The sequence below is a fragment of the Arachis hypogaea genome, chromosome 17, assembly GCF_003086295.3.
Source record: "Arachis hypogaea cultivar Tifrunner chromosome 17, arahy.Tifrunner.gnm2.J5K5, whole genome shotgun sequence".
Taxonomy (NCBI): domain Eukaryota; kingdom Viridiplantae; phylum Streptophyta; class Magnoliopsida; order Fabales; family Fabaceae; genus Arachis; species Arachis hypogaea.
The window spans coordinates 119,153,254-119,170,754 of record NC_092052.1 but is presented as its reverse complement, the minus strand read 5'-3'; the positions used below and the strand labels follow the sequence as shown (position 1 = coordinate 119,170,754).

The 17,501-nt window shown below is 34.4% G+C and overlaps 1 protein-coding gene across 4 annotated transcripts; it reads left to right on the top strand.

Annotated features, from left to right (window-relative positions):
* Window positions 1-9,939: 9,939 nt before the first annotated feature.
* LOC112764386 (THO complex subunit 5B) lies at window positions 9,940-15,948 on the top strand. 4 transcript variants are annotated; one of them, XM_025809941.3, is made up of 11 exons: window positions 9,940-10,360; window positions 10,505-10,650; window positions 10,737-10,780; window positions 11,425-11,811; window positions 11,896-12,186; window positions 12,609-12,945; window positions 13,376-13,713; window positions 13,853-14,118; window positions 14,415-14,964; window positions 15,088-15,222; window positions 15,424-15,948. In XM_025809941.3, the coding sequence occupies exons 4-11, from the start codon at window positions 11,569-11,571 to the stop codon at window positions 15,685-15,687; spliced, it is 2,424 nt and encodes an 807-aa protein (XP_025665726.1). In that variant the 5' UTR covers window positions 9,940-10,360; window positions 10,505-10,650; window positions 10,737-10,780; window positions 11,425-11,568; the 3' UTR covers window positions 15,688-15,948. The 4 variants fall into 4 exon arrangements, with proteins under 4 accessions (XP_025665726.1, XP_025665727.1, XP_072079556.1 ...); XM_072223455.1 differs by having other exon boundaries at window positions 9,960-10,360; window positions 10,523-10,650; XM_025809943.3 differs by having other exon boundaries at window positions 9,978-10,360; window positions 10,631-10,650.
* Window positions 15,949-17,501: the final 1,553 nt, after the last annotated feature.

The following is a 17,501-nucleotide window of genomic DNA, read 5'->3' as shown; positions in this document are numbered from 1 at the left end:
TATATTATTTAAATATATCGATTGTGAATAATAAGATTTCATTTTATTACAGCTGAATTGATTGGCGCTCGCAATTTTAGGGATACAAAAAGTGTTATTATTATTGTGCATTGTTTTCTATTTATATTTATACATTCTTTTTATTATGTTTTTACAGTTTGTGTTGTAGTTCCAAATGACATCTTGTAGCATTGCTTAATATGGAGCGCAACTGTACCACTAATATAATTTGAGTATATTGAGTGACAGGCATTAGATAGGGTAAGAAGACAGTTCAGTTTGCAGCAGGAAGTCTCTAGAGAAGCTACTCGTCTTACAAAAGCTCACAACGTTGTCCTAACTGGACCAAAGAATAAAATTTGGAGAGTTGAGCGTTTTGTATACATTATGAGATGGACAAACCGTTTGACCTCCATTTTGATTAGTGATCTTGTACTGCATTATCAAGCATCTGATCAATATATGCAATGTATAGTGAGGCATATAGGGCTCACTTGCAATTGACTGGTTATGTTTCACATCCATAGCCACAACCAAAACCACAATTACAGTCGCATCCCATCATGCACCCATACCAACTTTCACATCCCATTCTACACCAGTACTCGTACACACAACCATACACTAAACCCTCATTCTTCACTCAATTATTTCCCAACTCATGCTCACTACATGTGTCACCCTACCAAGAATATTATCGACCTTCTATGTCACAATATAGAGACACATATTAGCAGTCCTCAAACTGTCAGCTATACCAGTGGGTGACTGAAACAAACATGGAACAATAGGTAAATGAATTATTCTTCGACCCTCACCTGCAAGTGTAGAAATTCCAGCCGCAACCTCCTGAAACCTTAGTCTAATCAGCAATCGTCTCAAATTGTTCCGGGTTGGTCATCTACGAATTTGAGACTACGACATCATAGCCCCTCTCCACACTCTGGGGCTAGAAGGTCTGTTGACTCGATAGGGAGTGATTCGATCCATAGTATAGTAACTATTTTTTATAATGTAGTATTGAATCCAATTCATAAAGTAGTATTTAATTCAATTCATAATGTAGTACATAATCTAATACAACAAGTAAGTAAACACCAAATTTACTAAGAATTAGATATAGAGCCACTAGTACTTGATTTGGCACGATGAGTTTACTTCGACTGTGATCTTTGCCTCCACAAAGCCTACAATGCCTAGGACTATGCATATCCATTTCTTTCAAGAATCGGATTATTTTGGGATGACTTTTGGATACTCACTTTAAGTGCAGAATAGGTATGTGTCTTGGTCCTTCATACACTGGCCATGTTGTTAGGTTCCCCAATGGCTTAAACTGTACTCTACACACCTTTCTCATCTGATCCACCCTATATACCTCATGAACATATTGTTTCCAATTAAGTCGTTAGTTTCACAACACGCAAAGACATGCCGACAAAAAATTTGATATGTCTAAAACTCACCACAATCATAATGACATTGAAAGAGATTCACTGCATACTGCATACCACTGGCATCTCACGCACCTCAAAGACCTCATTCTACCCTATTAAATAAGTTAACTTGGATGTTCCCGGCCGCTCGCTGATTTGATTGAAGTCTAGTGGTCGCATATTCAGAGAATACATGTTCTGCATTCCTTCGAGTCTCGGCCTCATCCCTCTTCCTAATTAATAGCTCATTTAGTCTGTAAAAGTTGCTTTGATAAGTGATATGATAGGAAGATTGTACGCCTCCTTCAATATTCCATTGATGCACTCTATTAGGTTAGTGGTCATATGACCCCAGCGATATCTATATCAAATGCCAAAGCGTATTGTTGTCGTGGGATCTGATTGAGCCATTAAGTGTAGGAGTCACCACGCTTATGTAATTTTTCATACTACACATAAATTCATGCACAATCTTAGAATAACCTGTAAAAAAATCAAGAAAACAAAAATAATAAGTATCACCACACAATGCTAATGTTGTTATTTCACTATAACTTACGTACACATGTTGACTATTAGCTTCTGCAAATACAGCGCCTTGAACTTTCTCAAGAAGTTGGATGCTATGTGCCTAACGCAAAATATGTGGATAGCTCTCGGAGACTTTCATGATCCATTACTACGTGCTATTGATGAGCTAATAGATTCGTGCCAATCAGAGATAAGCACAACACCATCCTGAGTCACTACATGTGTGCGCAAATGAGTAAGAAAGAAGTGTCATGCATCAAAAGTATCACCCTCAACAACAACAAACGCAAGAGGCACAATATTGACATTACCATCTTGAGAAACTATAACTAATAGAACTCGTTTGTATTTTCGATACAGATGCGTGCCATCTACCTGTACGATTGGTTTGCAGTTCCTAGATGTTCTAATGTAAAGGTAAAAACTCTAAAACACCCGCATCAATATCCTAGTATCCTGGACCACCTCATCCCCTTAGTATGCTGGTGCAGTTTCAATCTCGACTATTGCTGATGGCTCTTTTTGTACTATTGCTTTAAACCATGATGACAAAGCTTCATAAGAAGCTTCCCAACCACCAAAAATTTTTCCAATTGCCTTTTATTTAGCCAAGCATACTTTGCGGTAACTTATTGTATAATTGAATTTTGACTACACTTCAACAATCACAAATTTCACTTTTAAAGATGGATCAACTTCAACCAGTGGCTTTATCACCTTTGCAATTGTGTCTGAGTTCATCTTGGTATGATCTTGAGAAATGGTAGTTTTGGTGCATGTGTGATTGCCATTGTACCACTTTATAACCCAACAAAACTTTCTCTTAATAAGACTAGATATGATAAGCCAATCGCAACTTGTTCCGTATTATACACACTTTGCATAAAATGTGGTTAACTTAGATTCACACAACGGGTAATTTACACCCAAACGAATGGTGTAATCTTTAATTGCCGCAATCACAGTCTCTCTAGAGTTAAACTCTACACTAACGGCAAATTCACCATCCGTAACAACAATAGGGTCAATAATAATAATAATAATAATAATAATAATAATAATAATAATAATAATAATAACAATGATGATGATGATGATGATGATGATGATGATGATGATGATGATGATAAAAAAAGAACTTACCTGTATTGACATACTCAGAAAATTCTGGTGCATTCATAGGGTCCAGATCCAAAACATGCATGAAAGAAGGCTCTCCAGATAGATGTTGGCTCGCTAGTGCATTTGCCACATCTGCAATGCCAAGTTCAACTATTATATCATCTTCATCCATATCTTCAATTAGACTAATAATATGATAAGTTCTCTCAAATTTCTCTTCGCTTTTAGTGTTATAAACTGTCCAGTCTATGTTAAGCTTTGGTAAATCAATATCAACTAATTCTTCAAGCTCAACATATAACTCGATAACTAACACTTATGCCTGTGTTTGTTGGTAGATCGAGAACATCCCTTGCATACTTGCTTCGTCAACCACATACATTATTTGAAATTAAACGAAACCACCAAATATTAACACAGGCTGTCTATAAAGAATATTTATGACTCTTTTTAATACTTGATTATCAACACATTGACAAAGTATACAATTAAATTTCTCATATATTATCGCAAAAGGGATAACAACATCACATGAATTTTTACATACACAAAACTCACACCCTCAGATGTTTGAGAAGAAATCTTACTATTATTGTATATTTTTAAACTAACATTTCTCTCTATTTTTATACTCTTACACTCTCACACTCTAAAAAAAAATACTGTCATACTCGACCTAACAAATTCATTCTTCTTTTATAATACCCTAGTTATATTTTTTAATTAGAAAAACACAATATGTCGATTGCGTATTGATAATATGCCCCTTGCATATTGCTTTAAATAATATTAAAAGTGCAATACGCTTTTTGCATATTGTATTTTTAAATATTTAAACAACACAATATGCCCCAGCGTATTGCTATAGATAAATTTAAAAAAAAAACTCTACTACTACAATTTGTCTCCCACAAATTATCTCGTCTCTAAAATTTTAAAAAATACCATAAAATTTAATAAATTAGTGTTATATTAAACTTTGACCAATATCTAAAAAAATTAGCCGTTATTTTATCCTCTCGTCCCTTTTTTCTCTTTGAAGGAAATGGAACCCTATAAAAAACTATGATATATAATTGTTTTTATTTGATTATTATGGATAAATTTAATTTGAGTTCTCTATCTTTATTATACATTCCAATCTTAAAAAACTTAATTGTTTCTTTATTTAGTGATCTAAAGGTATTTAAAATGATTAACTAAAATAATAAATTATTGATCTTTTGATAAATTGTGATTTGTAAGGACTAATTAGGAGTTAAATAGTTAAAATCAATCAATTTACAGATAACTTTTCAAAAACCTCATTCGAAAGAATTGCAAAATTATCAACAAAGAGAGAAAATAAATGATGGCTTAATAATGGCTAGTTCCTAATTAATTGGTTTATTGTATTTTTTTTGTTGTCCACAGTATTTTTTAGTCTGACAAGGCAAAGGATTAATCCTTTGTGAATGTGAGCTGTCAATGGGTTAATGCATGTACAAGGCGAGATTCAAATCGCTGACACTTGTTTAAGCAGATGAGTGAGCTGTCTATTCGATCAACTCAAATTGGTTCAATTGGGTTATTGTTTTGGTCAAAGACTTAATGGCTTAGTGGGTGAGGAGAAGGTATTTTTTTTTAAGTCATGAGTGATAAGGCTGTCAAAACAGACCAAGCCCATTGGGTTGGCCCGTTTACCCATTTAAATGGACAAGCTTTTATCTTTAATTCAAGTCCATTTAAATTTCAGACTAAATGGGCTGAACCCGATTAACTCAAAAAAATTGCAGGTTAAACAGTCACAAATTTTGGCCAAATGTTATCCGAAAAAATTGATCCGATCCCTACAAAAATATCAGATTTAGAGAATTATTAAGCCAATAAATCATGGACCATAAGCCCAATTGACCAATACTATGCAAGCTGAAAAAAACCTGACAAAAAAATAACCCGACCCAAATACAATACAAAAGTACAAAACTGAAAACTCTCTCTTTCTCATCCACTCACTAAAAATTCAAACTTAAAAAGGAAAAAGAAAAAGCTCTCTGGAGATTGGAGTAGCCCTAAATTTCTAATTCTTCTGCACAGCGCCACAACCGCACAAATTTATGCATGTGTCCATCCCTCTTCCAGCGACGGTAAATTCTTCGTCGGTGTCATCGATGAGCATTTCCACCATTAGAGCCTTGCGAGGCTCTCATGACCGTTAGCCCCTTAGTCTTCGTCACTTCATCCGTTCTTTGCTCAGCTTCTACTCTTCTTCAGTTTTTGTAGTCTTCGGTCATCATTCACCAGTCTTCAGCCAATTATTGTAAGATTACTTTCTTGTCTTAACAATAAAATATGCATGTTATTTCTTTTCTCATAAATCTTAGGTTCTCAACGTTTAGATGAATAGTATAACACCAACATCAATTATTTATCTATTCTGTTTTGTTCTGGGTTATTTTATAATAATATTGTTTGTAAATGGTAAAGAGTAATCTGATTTTGTGTTTTTATTTTTGGTTAGTGATTTATTTTAGAATTATGGATGACTATGCAAGAGATTTTGTTGATCCAAATGTTGAGGTTGAACATATTTTCTTGGACTCAGACTCTGATGATAACTTTGATAATCTTGTTGACGACAAAAATCCCGTCGGAAGTAACTCAAGCGATGCCTCTTGTAAGTATTCCACCTACTGCTATTGATGGGTCAGATTTTAAAAAGAAAAAAAGGTTAACTATATCTAATGTCTGAGATAGTTTTATAAAAATAGTTGAGAAAGATGGCAAAGCAAGGTGCAAATGTAAAGGGTGTGAAAAAGAATGCAAAGGTGGAGATAATACTCATGGTACCTCTACATTGAGATGACATATCCCTGTGTGTCGTGAACTCTCCAAATTTCATGATTTGAGAAAAATGATGCTTGATGAAGCTCGGAGGTTAAGGGCTAAGCAAGTTGATCCTGTGGTTTTTTGTAAATTAATTGCAATAGCAATTATAGAACATGATTTGTCTTTCTCATTTGTTGAGTATAGAAGAATTAGGGATGTTTTTTAGTACTTGAATCCTAATGCTAAGATGTTTTTTCGAAACACTGTTGTAGTTGATATTTGCAAATTTTATATTGCTGAAAAATATAAGTTAAAATGCAATTAGAAAAACTTTGAAGTAGGATATGTTTAACTACTGATCTTTGGACTTTATGTACAACGGAGGGTTATATGATTTTGACTACCCATTATGTTAATTTTAGGTGGAAATTAAATTCAAAGGTACCCTCATTTTCTCATATTTTTCCTCCGCATACAGGACATCAATTAGTAAATGCTTGAGTTGTTATCTGAATAGAGAATAGAAAAGAAAATATTTTCAATAACCTTAGACAATACTTCATCTAATGATAGCATGCAAACTTTACTTAAGCGAAACCTTCTTTTAAGTGATGAGTTATTGTGTAATGGAGACTTTTTTCATATGAAGTGTTGTACTCATATCTTAAACTTGATAGTTTAAGATGGGTTGAAGATTGCTAGTTCTACTTTTCATAATATCAGAGATAGTATCAAGTATGTAAGAGCATCGGAGGTACGAGCTATCTAATTTAGAGATGTTCTTAAGTCACTTGAAATTTCTGACATTAGAGTGAATTTAGATTTGCCTACTAGATAAAATTTTACTTTCTTGATGATGAAGAGTGCTTTGAGATGTGAGCGAAGTTTTGTTAGACTCTCTTTAAACAATAACAATTTCAAATATTGTCTGCCTGAAGAAGTGTGAAAAAGAGGAAGAGAAATTTGTAAATTTTTGAATTCATTTTACAAAATCACTACCTTAATGTCTGGTCAATCGTATCCTACTTCAAATTTATATTTTATGCAATTTCGGAGGATTGAGTGCTTGCTAAAAGAATATTCCATTAGTAAGGATGAGGTCATAAGAAAAATGGTGCAACCAATAAAAGTCATATTTAATAAGTATTGGAGTGATTATTCCATGATTCTCTCTTTATGAGCTATTCTCGATCCTCGAATGAAATTTTGTGTTTTAAGATATTGTTTAAATAAAGTAGATCAATGTCCTGCTAATGAAAAATTGACCACTATTAAAAAGAAGCTGTATCTGTTGTTTGAAGCATATTCAAAAACTTTGTCACTTAATGTCTCTTCAAATGCCTCTAGTGGTCAAATAAGAATTCCAACTTCTAGAAAGGATGATCCACTTTCATTTGATGTGCCTGATGTAAGTTTTTATTTCTGTTGTGTATTATGTTAATATAATTTTCTTTTATATGTTTCTGTTAATATATTCTTTTCTTGAGAAAAATCCAAATCAGCTCCTGACAATTACCTCGAAAGACAACGAGGCCGCTGACAAAAAAAAAACCCCAACCCAGCCCCTGACAAAAAAAAAATCCAACCCGGCCCCTGACAATTACTTCGAAAGGACAATGAGGCCCCTGTGCCAAAAAAAATAAATGTTATTTTTTTTGACACAGGGGCTAATCAGTCCCAAAAAAAATTATCAGGGGCCGGATTGGGTGTTTTTTTTTCTTGGAGGTCTCGTTGTCCTTTCGAGATAATTGTCAGGGGCCGGATGGGGTATTCACTCTATTTTCTTAACTGTTTTATTATTTTTTTAAAAATTGTAGGAATTGAGAAATATAAATTTTTAAATTAATGCTTCACAAAAAAAGTCTTCTTTAAATATCTATTTGGATGAATCAAATCTTGATATGAATTCTAAAATAGATGTTTTGCAATATTGGATGTCTCAAGCCCATCGTTTTTCTGATTTAGCTTTCATAGTTTGTGATGTGCTTAGTATTCCAATAACTATGGTAGCTTCGGAATCGACCTTTTTTATTGGTGCACATGTCCGATTCTAAATAAGTATAGAAATTTTATTTTGGATAAAAATGTGCAAGCTCTTATTTGTGCTCATAATTGGATACACGGATTTGAAGACGATGGTAATTCACTTTTTAAATTTATTTTGTTAACTTCTATAGGTAATAAATAATGAGTGACTTGTATATTGCATTTGTTTAATTTTTTACTAACTAATTTTAAATTGTAGATGTTGAATTTGAGTATGAAAATGAGAGTGACAAAAAACATTATAAAGATAAAGTGGATTCAATTAATATGATACCTGATATTTTATTAGTATTGTCTAATTATTTTAAACTATGCACTTTTTTAATTCAATTCTACTGAAATTTTTTTTCTGCCATTAAGTCATTAACTTTTATTTGATAATTTATTCTTCTTTTCATTGCAAGTGTTGACTAATTTGATGGATTGGATAAAATATTTTAGAATTACATTGCTTGTTATTTTTGTAATATATTTGCATGCCATGTAATATGTTAAACACTTTTTTTTCACTTTTGTGTGGCTTTTTGGTAGAATTGTGACGTTGTTATGTTGGTTTATAATACTTTTTTGATTGTGTGAGGAGAATTAAGAATAGTCCTTTAATTAGAAATATGGAATCATTAATTGAATGTGAATGTGATTTTGTTTTGAGTTAAAAGGACAAATTTAGAGCATAATAGTTACTTAAATCAAATATGCATTGTACAAAAAACTAATGACAAATGTATTTAGTTATTTACTGGAACTTTAACTTTTTTGTGTCAAATAACATTTTTTTATCTAAAAATATACAACAATTTTTCTATTCAAAATTGGACTTTTTAAATTTTTTTTTAATTTTTTTTTCTAAAAAAGCTAACAAATAAATGAGTCAACCCATTTAACCCGTCAGGTTAGCTATAAATAGTCCGGGCTATAAAATTTTGGCCTGCGAACAAAGTGAGTTTAAATGGGCTAGCCCGTATAATCCATGGACTAAACGGTGCGGATTTAAACGGGTCGCCCTGACCCATTTGATAATTCTATAAATGAGGAGTAGGTTAAACTTTGATGGATCGTTATTCTTTTGGGGCCTTAAACCTACTTAGACTCTCACTCTTAACTGCAAACCTACATGTATGGACCAAAAATATTTTAATTGACTAAAAAAGACAAAAAAATATTTTTATTTTTAATAAGGATTAGTTAACATGTGTCTTTAGACCACATAATAAGCTTACCATTAGTAAAAAATTCTAAATGTTTTTATTTAATAAATATAAAACAAAAAAATTGAAAACTTGAATTTTTTATATTTTTAATAAAAATTTTTTATTTTGTAAGGGCAAGATAGATAAATCTTTTTAAAAATTATTAAAAAGTGAGAGCTAGAATGGCTAAATAGGAATCATAATTCTGAAAATTAAATCGAACCGACTGATTCAACCAGATGAATTAAAAACTAGTCTTTTGACCGATTTAGGGTTTGTTTGGGTGAGTTTTTAAGAAAAGATCTTTTTTCGAATTATCTTTTTTTAAAAGATCTTATAGAGAAGTAAAAGTAATTTTATGTTTGGATATCTCATGTAAAAATGTCTTTTTATCAATCAATTATGTTTGGGTATAACAATATAAAAGTACTTTTTTGTTTATTTATTACATGAAAAATATCTTTTTTTTTAAGGAAAAAAGATCTTTTAAAAAAAGATGTAAATTACAGTTTCTCAAAAAAGATATTTTTTTGATTTTACTAGTACTTTTACTTTTACTACTAAAAATTTGTCAAATACGTTAAAAAAAAAATCCTTTTTCATTGAGAAAGATTTTTTTTTAACAAAATACCAAACATGCACTTAGTTGATCTTAAAAATTGTCTGATAAAAAATCGGTGCAAGAATATGTTGAATTGATGGTTAAGCAGTAAACCGGTTGAACTGATCGGTTTTTTTGAGAATGACCGGTTTTGGATCTCAAGCATAACGTCGTCGTTTATTTGAAAAAATAAAAAATTCTCAATCAGTGACTAATCCTAAACCCATACATGATTCACACTTCACAGATTCAGTTCGCCCTTATAGCATCCCTAGTAGCAAGCCACCTTCTCCATCGCTGAACTCCTCTCCTCCGCCAGAGGGTGTCGTCGCCGCCGGCAATGTGACAGACAGAGCGTGTCGCAGTCGTCGTCTTCTGCTCCAGCCTCTGTTGTCTCTCTGTTTTCCAATCGCAGCTACCTCCGCTGCTCCATCCGGCAGCGTCTCTCTCTTCTCTAGCCAACCTCGTCCCCCGCTGCTCTGCCATCGCCCTCCTGAAGCCTCGATTTCTCCCTCTGCCGTGCCGCCTCCAGTCTCGCCTCCAGCCGCGATTTGTCCCTCCACCGAGCTTAGCCTTGGTCGCCTCCAGCCCTTATTTCTCCCTCCAGCCTTGTTCGCCTCTGTTAGGTACACGATTCTCTCTTCTTCTTCTTTTTTTTTTTTCCGATTTTGAGTTTTGAGAACACATTTTGTTGATGATTGCTCAACTGCTGTGTTGTGGAACTGTGGAAGGTTGTTCATGCTTCTTTATTGTTTTTTTTTTTTGTTTAGTTTTATTTAATTGTTCAGTTTTGTTGGGTCCTTGTTTCTTACTGTGCTGTGGAATTGCTTGTTCCCGTTCGAATTGGAGACTACACTGATTTCTTTTCATCCTGTTCAAATTGAGGTGGGCCGCAGAATCTTTTCTTAGAAAATTGGTATGTCCACTTGAAATGGAAGCTTTTTACAACTCAGTTAAGAGAAAAAAAATTGTAATTAAAAGAATGTGAAACCTGTTTTGTAGGTATCTTCTGTTGTCATATCTGGAACTGATATTGTTTGATCAAGGTTAGAAGTCCTGTTGCTAATGTGTAATATACATGAAGATTGAGAAACTTAAATGAAAGAACCAAGCTTCGGCTAATTTTAATTCATACAATGCTTTAATTGCTCTGCACCCTATCTCATAGTGTATGCCACTTTGACAACACATTTTGTTAATGGTTGCTCAGGTGCTGTGTTGTAGAACTGTGGAAAGTTATTCTTGCTTCTTTTGTTTTTATTTAATTGCTCAGTTTTGTTATGTTTTTGGCTTATTGCTATGCTGTTTTTTCAGTTTAATTGTTATTGTGCTTTGTTTTGCATTCTTGCTCACTGTTTTTGTTACCTAATAATTACTACATAGCTGTTATTGATTTGTTAATAATTGATGTCTTATTACTGCCTTGATTTTCTTTAGTCCTAAACTTTGAACTTGTTTGTGAACTTTTAATGAGAAATTATAGACAAATTATTATGTGAAATTGTAAAATTTTGATTTTTATTAACCTAGAAATTATTAAATTTAAATATTTAAAATTTTATATTGAATTTTTAATAATTTTATTTTATATTTAATTAAATTGGTTCAACCATGGTTCGACTTTGGTTGAACGATTGAACCAGTCATTTCACCAATTCACTGACTGGTTCTGTTCCCGCAACCTTGATAGGAACTGGGAAGGGTTGAGGCCTTGAGGGGAATTGAGTGTAATAAGCAGAAGTGAAGCGAAGAAGTAAGATTTTGGTGTTTGATTCATCAGTCACAGAAGAAGAGAAGAGAGTGAAGGGAGAAGCGTTGATTTAATTCGAAAATAATGGAAGATGGTGAGATAGAGGAAGTTTCAGCACATGCGGTGGAGGAAGACGACCAAGGATCTTCGCATTCCTCACAAAACCGCACGCCGGAGGAATCACCCTACGAAATGCTGCAGAACAGCAAGACCTCCGTCGAAAATATCGTCACTGAAATCCTCTCTATCAAGAAACACGCCAAACCCAAGCACCTCCTTCGCGAGCTCATTACTCAGATGTTCCTTCACTTCGTTACTCTCCGCCAGGTCCCCCTTCACTCCTCTAAGTGTTTTTTTTTTTTTTCTGGTGCAGATTCAAAATTGAAATTTGAATACACTTGTTTGTTTCAGGCGAATAGGTCTATTCTGACGGAGGAAGACCGTGTCAAATCGGAAACGGAACGCGCCAAGGCACCAGTGGACTTAACGACGCTGCAGCTTCATAACCTGATGTACGAGAAGAGTCACTATGTTAAGGCGATTAAAGCTTGCAATGATTTCAAGTCTAAGTATCCTGACATTGAGCTTGTTCCTGAGGAAGAGTTCTTCCATGACGCTCCTAAAGATATCAAGGACTCTGTTTTGTCGAATGACGCTGCTCATAATCTCATGCTTCAGAGGCTCAATTTTGAGCTATTCCAGGTGCGTATCTTACCTGTTCTGTGTGTTGGCAATATTTAAGTAGGTGGGTTCAATAATGAAGTAATTTAAGGGAATGGCCATCTGGATATTCGTTAGAAAGAATACTAGAGTGTAGAGAGACTGATAGTTGTTGTTTGATGTCTCATAGCAAGATTTTATTCGAGTTCATTCATATTGTGTGCCTCTGCTTTTACCAAAATTATTATATTGATAAGCTAGAGATTGCTGATTTTGTAGTGTTGATTATTGAATGATTTTAGCAAGCTTCTAGTACTTGTACCACGTTAAAGTTGAAAAGAATCTTTCGCTTTTTCATTCTTCTATCCTGACTGGTTGAGCAATCCTCCTATCTTTGGGTTTTAATCTTGTGAATAGCAGTAGAGAAGCTTATAATTCATTTCTTATACGCAATTTTTTATCAGCGCAAAGAGCTCTGCAAACTTCATGAGAAACTGGAACAGAAAAAGAAAAGCCTTCTGGAGAGTATAGCAAACCGAAAGAAGTTCCTGACAAGTCTCCCCTCGCATCTTAAGTCTCTTAAGAAAGCATCGTTGCCTGTACAAAACCAACTAGGAGTGCTTCATACTAAGAAACTGAAGCAGCATCATTCAGCAGAGCTGCTTCCACCTTCTCTTTATGTGATTTATTCACAGCTGTTTGCTCAAAAGGAAGCCTTTGGTGAATCCATTGATCTGGAGATTATAGGAAGCCTGAAAGATGCTCAAGCTTTTGCTCGTCAACAAGCTCACAATGACACTGGTAATTTGGAGTTGATGTTGTAACTTGCAGTTTTTTTTTTTTTTTTTTTTTTTTGGCATGGAATTGATTATTGATTTTATCCACACAGGACTATAATCAATTATTGTAACATTATATATAGCTTTTTTCCCGGTTTTTTTTTAATATATTTTGGTTTTGTTTTGGTGATTTAACTTGAAACCATGCCATCACTTTAACGATATCATTCCGGACAGTATTGAATGCCATGTTTATTAATGGTCTTCAGTTCATGTTTCCTTTGCTTAGTTAAATGGATAACATTTGCTTTTTATGAAATGCATGGACCTCAGATAGCTTGTAGTTTCTTGATCGTATGAATATTTTGGTCCTGAAGACCTTTTCAAATTTATATCTATTGTTAATTAGATTTGCTCTGGATGGTTAACTGTCATTAGATTCTACTGCACAGGTATTTCCTCTGCTACGGAGAGTTCCAAATTGGAAGATGATGCACCGGATGAAGAAGATGATGATCAAAGGCGAAGAAAAAGGCCAAGGAGGGTTCAAGGCAAGGAGAGTCTTGATCAAGCAGGAATATTTCAGGCTCACCCACTTAAAGTAATTATCCATGTGTATGACGATGAGGCATCTGATACTAAGTCTGCAAGACTCATTACTCTGAAGTTTGAGTATTTGGTGAAGTTGAATATTGTATGTGTTGGAATAGAAGGATCTAATGATGGTCCTGAAAATGACATCTTATGCAATTTATTCCCCAATGATACAGGGCTCGAGCTTCCTCACCAGGTCAGGCTGCCTTCTTTACATGTTTTTTACCCCCCCCCCTCTCTCTCTCTCTCTCTCTCTCTTCACATTTATCTATCTCCATCTTTCATTTGTTTTTTACGTATATGCCATTTATTTTTATATTTTGATGGTGATGTAGTCAGCCAAACTCTTTGTTGGGGATGATGCTACATTCAATAATCAAAGGACTTCACGTCCTTACAAATGGGCTCAGCACCTAGCAGGACTGGACTTCCTGTCCGAGGTGTCTCCGTTGCTTCATACTGGTCATGGAACTTCTGACAATAGTGGAGCAGCCAAGAGTGATGATGTTGTATCTGGTCTTTCATTATATCGCCAGCAGAACAGAGTACAGACAGTTCTGCAAAGAATTCGCTCAAGGAGAAAAGCTCACTTGGCTCTATTGTGAGTTGCTGGTCTAATATGTTTACAGTTCTAGAATATGAAGGACCCTTGTGAAGATAATTACAATAGTCTTGATCAACTGGAATTTTGCTTTTGTGCTTTTGCTTAGATTGTTTGCTGTGACTATCATCATAGTATTCCCCTTTTGTGAATTACAGTAGTGGGTTTCCTTTGTCTAATATCATTGCTTTTGGTTCATTTAGTGAAATTGCATTCTTTTGTTGAGATCTCTGGTTATCTTCTTATTGCTGAGATTCAAATTTATAACGGTGGATTTTTTTATAATTGCCTTACAGGGAACAACTAGAATCTCTGACAAAGCTTGAATGGCCTTTTTTGTCCTGTAAGAGTGTTCCGTGGGCTTTGCACGCTCCTTTGTGCAATTTGAATGTTTGGTCACCTATACGAGCCGTAGATGTACCTCGCGTGGCTTCAACTCCAGCTCTCATGGATAAAGATGAGCATGCTCCGGAAGCAATGGATATTGATATAGCTGAACATTCTGCTGCCACAAAGGAAGAACTGGAGAGTATAACAGAAGATGGGGAGCTCCCAACATTGATTCCCAACATGTCTAAGTTAGATCACTCCAAGCAAATTACCTTAATTTCAAAAAGTGTCACGCCTTCATTGATTAATGTTAGGTCACAAAGCTTCAAAAAATTCGAAGAAATTGAAAGTGATATTGATGAGCCAGCACAAATTGAACAGGAAGATGAAGATATAGAATCGTATCATTATGGCAGAAAGTCTGTGTCATGGATGGACTGTGGGGTCAAGGAATTTTCCCTTGTTCTCAGCAGAAAATTCAGTGCAGATGAGTCAAATGTGAATTTAGAGGCAAAGGTAAACAAAAGTACAAAACCCTCCCTTTTATTTACTGAATTTCATTCCCAAGACCAGTTTAGCATTTTCCACCTTCCTCCAAGACCAGTTTAGCATTTTCCACCTTCCTCCTTTCTTTGGCAGATCAATATCAGTATGGAGTATCCTCTAAGACCTCCACTTTTTGCACTGAGTCTACGCTGCCTATCCACTGGGGGAGACCATTATCAGAATGATGGATTGGAGTGGTACAATGAACTACGTGCTATGGAAGCAGAGGTGAGTAACTTAGGGCTCAACAAAAGTTAGTGTTACTACAATAAATTTCTATGCATAGCCATAATTTGCATTGTATGTTTTATAGAAAAATCCTTGACCCAACAGAACAAGAGTTAGAATATAAATAGAAGAAATATAGAGGAAACCATCTGATATATCAATCCTAGTAACGCTTATCTTGATTTATTTTCTTACTCTTAGGTCAATCTTCACATTCTAAAGATGCTACCAGTCGACCAGCAAAATTATGTATTGGCTCATCAAGTGCGCTGTCTTGCTATGTTGTTCGACCATTATTTGGATGATGCATCACCAACATCTGAAAGGACAAGTAGTACGACCTTGGTTGATGTTGGCTTGTGTAAGCCTGTCACCGGCAGCTTTCTGGCAAGATCATTTAGAGGAAGGGATCGCAGGAAGATGATCTCCTGGAAGGGCACGAAGTTCACTTTCAGCTGTTCCTAGTGGATGTAGATTCTTGGCTAGATTATTAGAGCGAGAGATTTAGGAACATCATCTATAAGATCAAATCCAATCCCAGTTGTGTTGTAGAAATGCTAATATTCTAGGTTTATTACTATGTGAGTCTCTATAGTTTTACTAAATTCGTAATTAAGTTTCTCTACTTTAAAAGCTTTCAATTGAGTCTTTACATTATTTTTAGTTTTGCAATTAGATTTTTTTCAGTGTAAAATATGTTAAGTTAATAGAATGTTTTTTTGCAAATTGAAAGAATCCACAATTAATTATCTAATTGTTGTAAAATAAAAGATATATATATATATATAAAGATGTATAAATAGAATACTCTAGTATTAAAATAATTAGCTCAATAATAATTTATATATATATATAATAATATTATATGTTGTAATGTGTATATATATACAAAGATAGAAAGAAGTATTAAAAATAAAGAGAGAGAGAATTGTATATGTTTATTGTTACTATCTCAATATAATAAAGATGATTAATATTGATATTAATATTATATGTAAAGAGTAATAGAAAAGAGAATTTAGAATACTAATAAAATAAAAGAAGAGAAAGAATTGTAGAAGAAATATAAAGAGAAGAGTATTTGATTGCAACATAAAGAGAGAGTATTTGTTTATTATTGTGTGTGTATTAACAACGGAGGTTAACCTCCTATTTATAAGCATATGGGAGGAATGTTTTCAACCCATATTAATTTCATTCTCTATTGGTAACATGAAAACTGAGTCACTTGCATGGGCATCCATATCCTTTGTGTTTATCACAACACTCCCCCTTGGATGACCATTCAGGATTATTGCCTCGTTAAAACCTTACTAAAGAAAAACCCAGTGGGAAAAAACCTTAGTGAAGGAAAAAGAGTACAATATCCTTTAGTGATAGGGACTGCCTCATTAAAAACCTTGTCAAGAAAAATCCAATGGGAAAAAACCTGACCAAGGGAAAAAGAGTACAGTCTCCCCCTCTTGTCGACATCAGTTGATGTCTCGAAATCGGCGCATCCCAATCTCATGTACCAATCTTTCAAAGGAGGATTTTGGGAGCGACTTTGTAAATAAATCTGCCAGATTATCACTTGAGCGGATCTGTTGGATATCAATTGTCCCTTGATTTTGAAGATCATGAGTGAAGAAGAATTTGGGAGAAATATGCTTTGTTCTATCACCTTTGATGTAGCCGCCTTTAAGTTGAGCAATGCATGCTGTATTATCTTCAAACAGGACAGTTGGAGCTATCTTATGATCAATCAGTCCACATGATGACAGAATATATTGAATCAGACTCCTCAGCCAAAAACACTCGTGACTAGCTTCATGAATCGCCAGTATTTCAGCATGATTAGAGGAGGTTGCTGCTATCGTCTGTTTCGTGGACCTCCATGATATAGCTGGACCACCATATGTGAATAGGTATCCTGTTTGAGACCTCCCTTTATGTGGATCAGACAGGTATCCGACATCTGCATAGCCAACTAGTTGTGACTTGGATCCATAGGGATAAAACAATCCCATATCAACCGTTCCATGAAGATATCAAAAAATTTGTTTGATTCCACTCCAATGTCTTCTGGTTGGAGAGGAACTATACCTTGCTAGTAAATTCACCGCGAATGATATGTCAGGTCGCGTATTATTAGCAAGATACATTAGCGCTCCAATGGCACTAAGATATGGTACTTCAGGACCAAGGATATCTTCATTTTCTTCTTTAGGACGGAATTGATCATTTTTCACATCCAAAGATCTTACGATCATTGGTGTACTTAATGGATGTGACTTGTC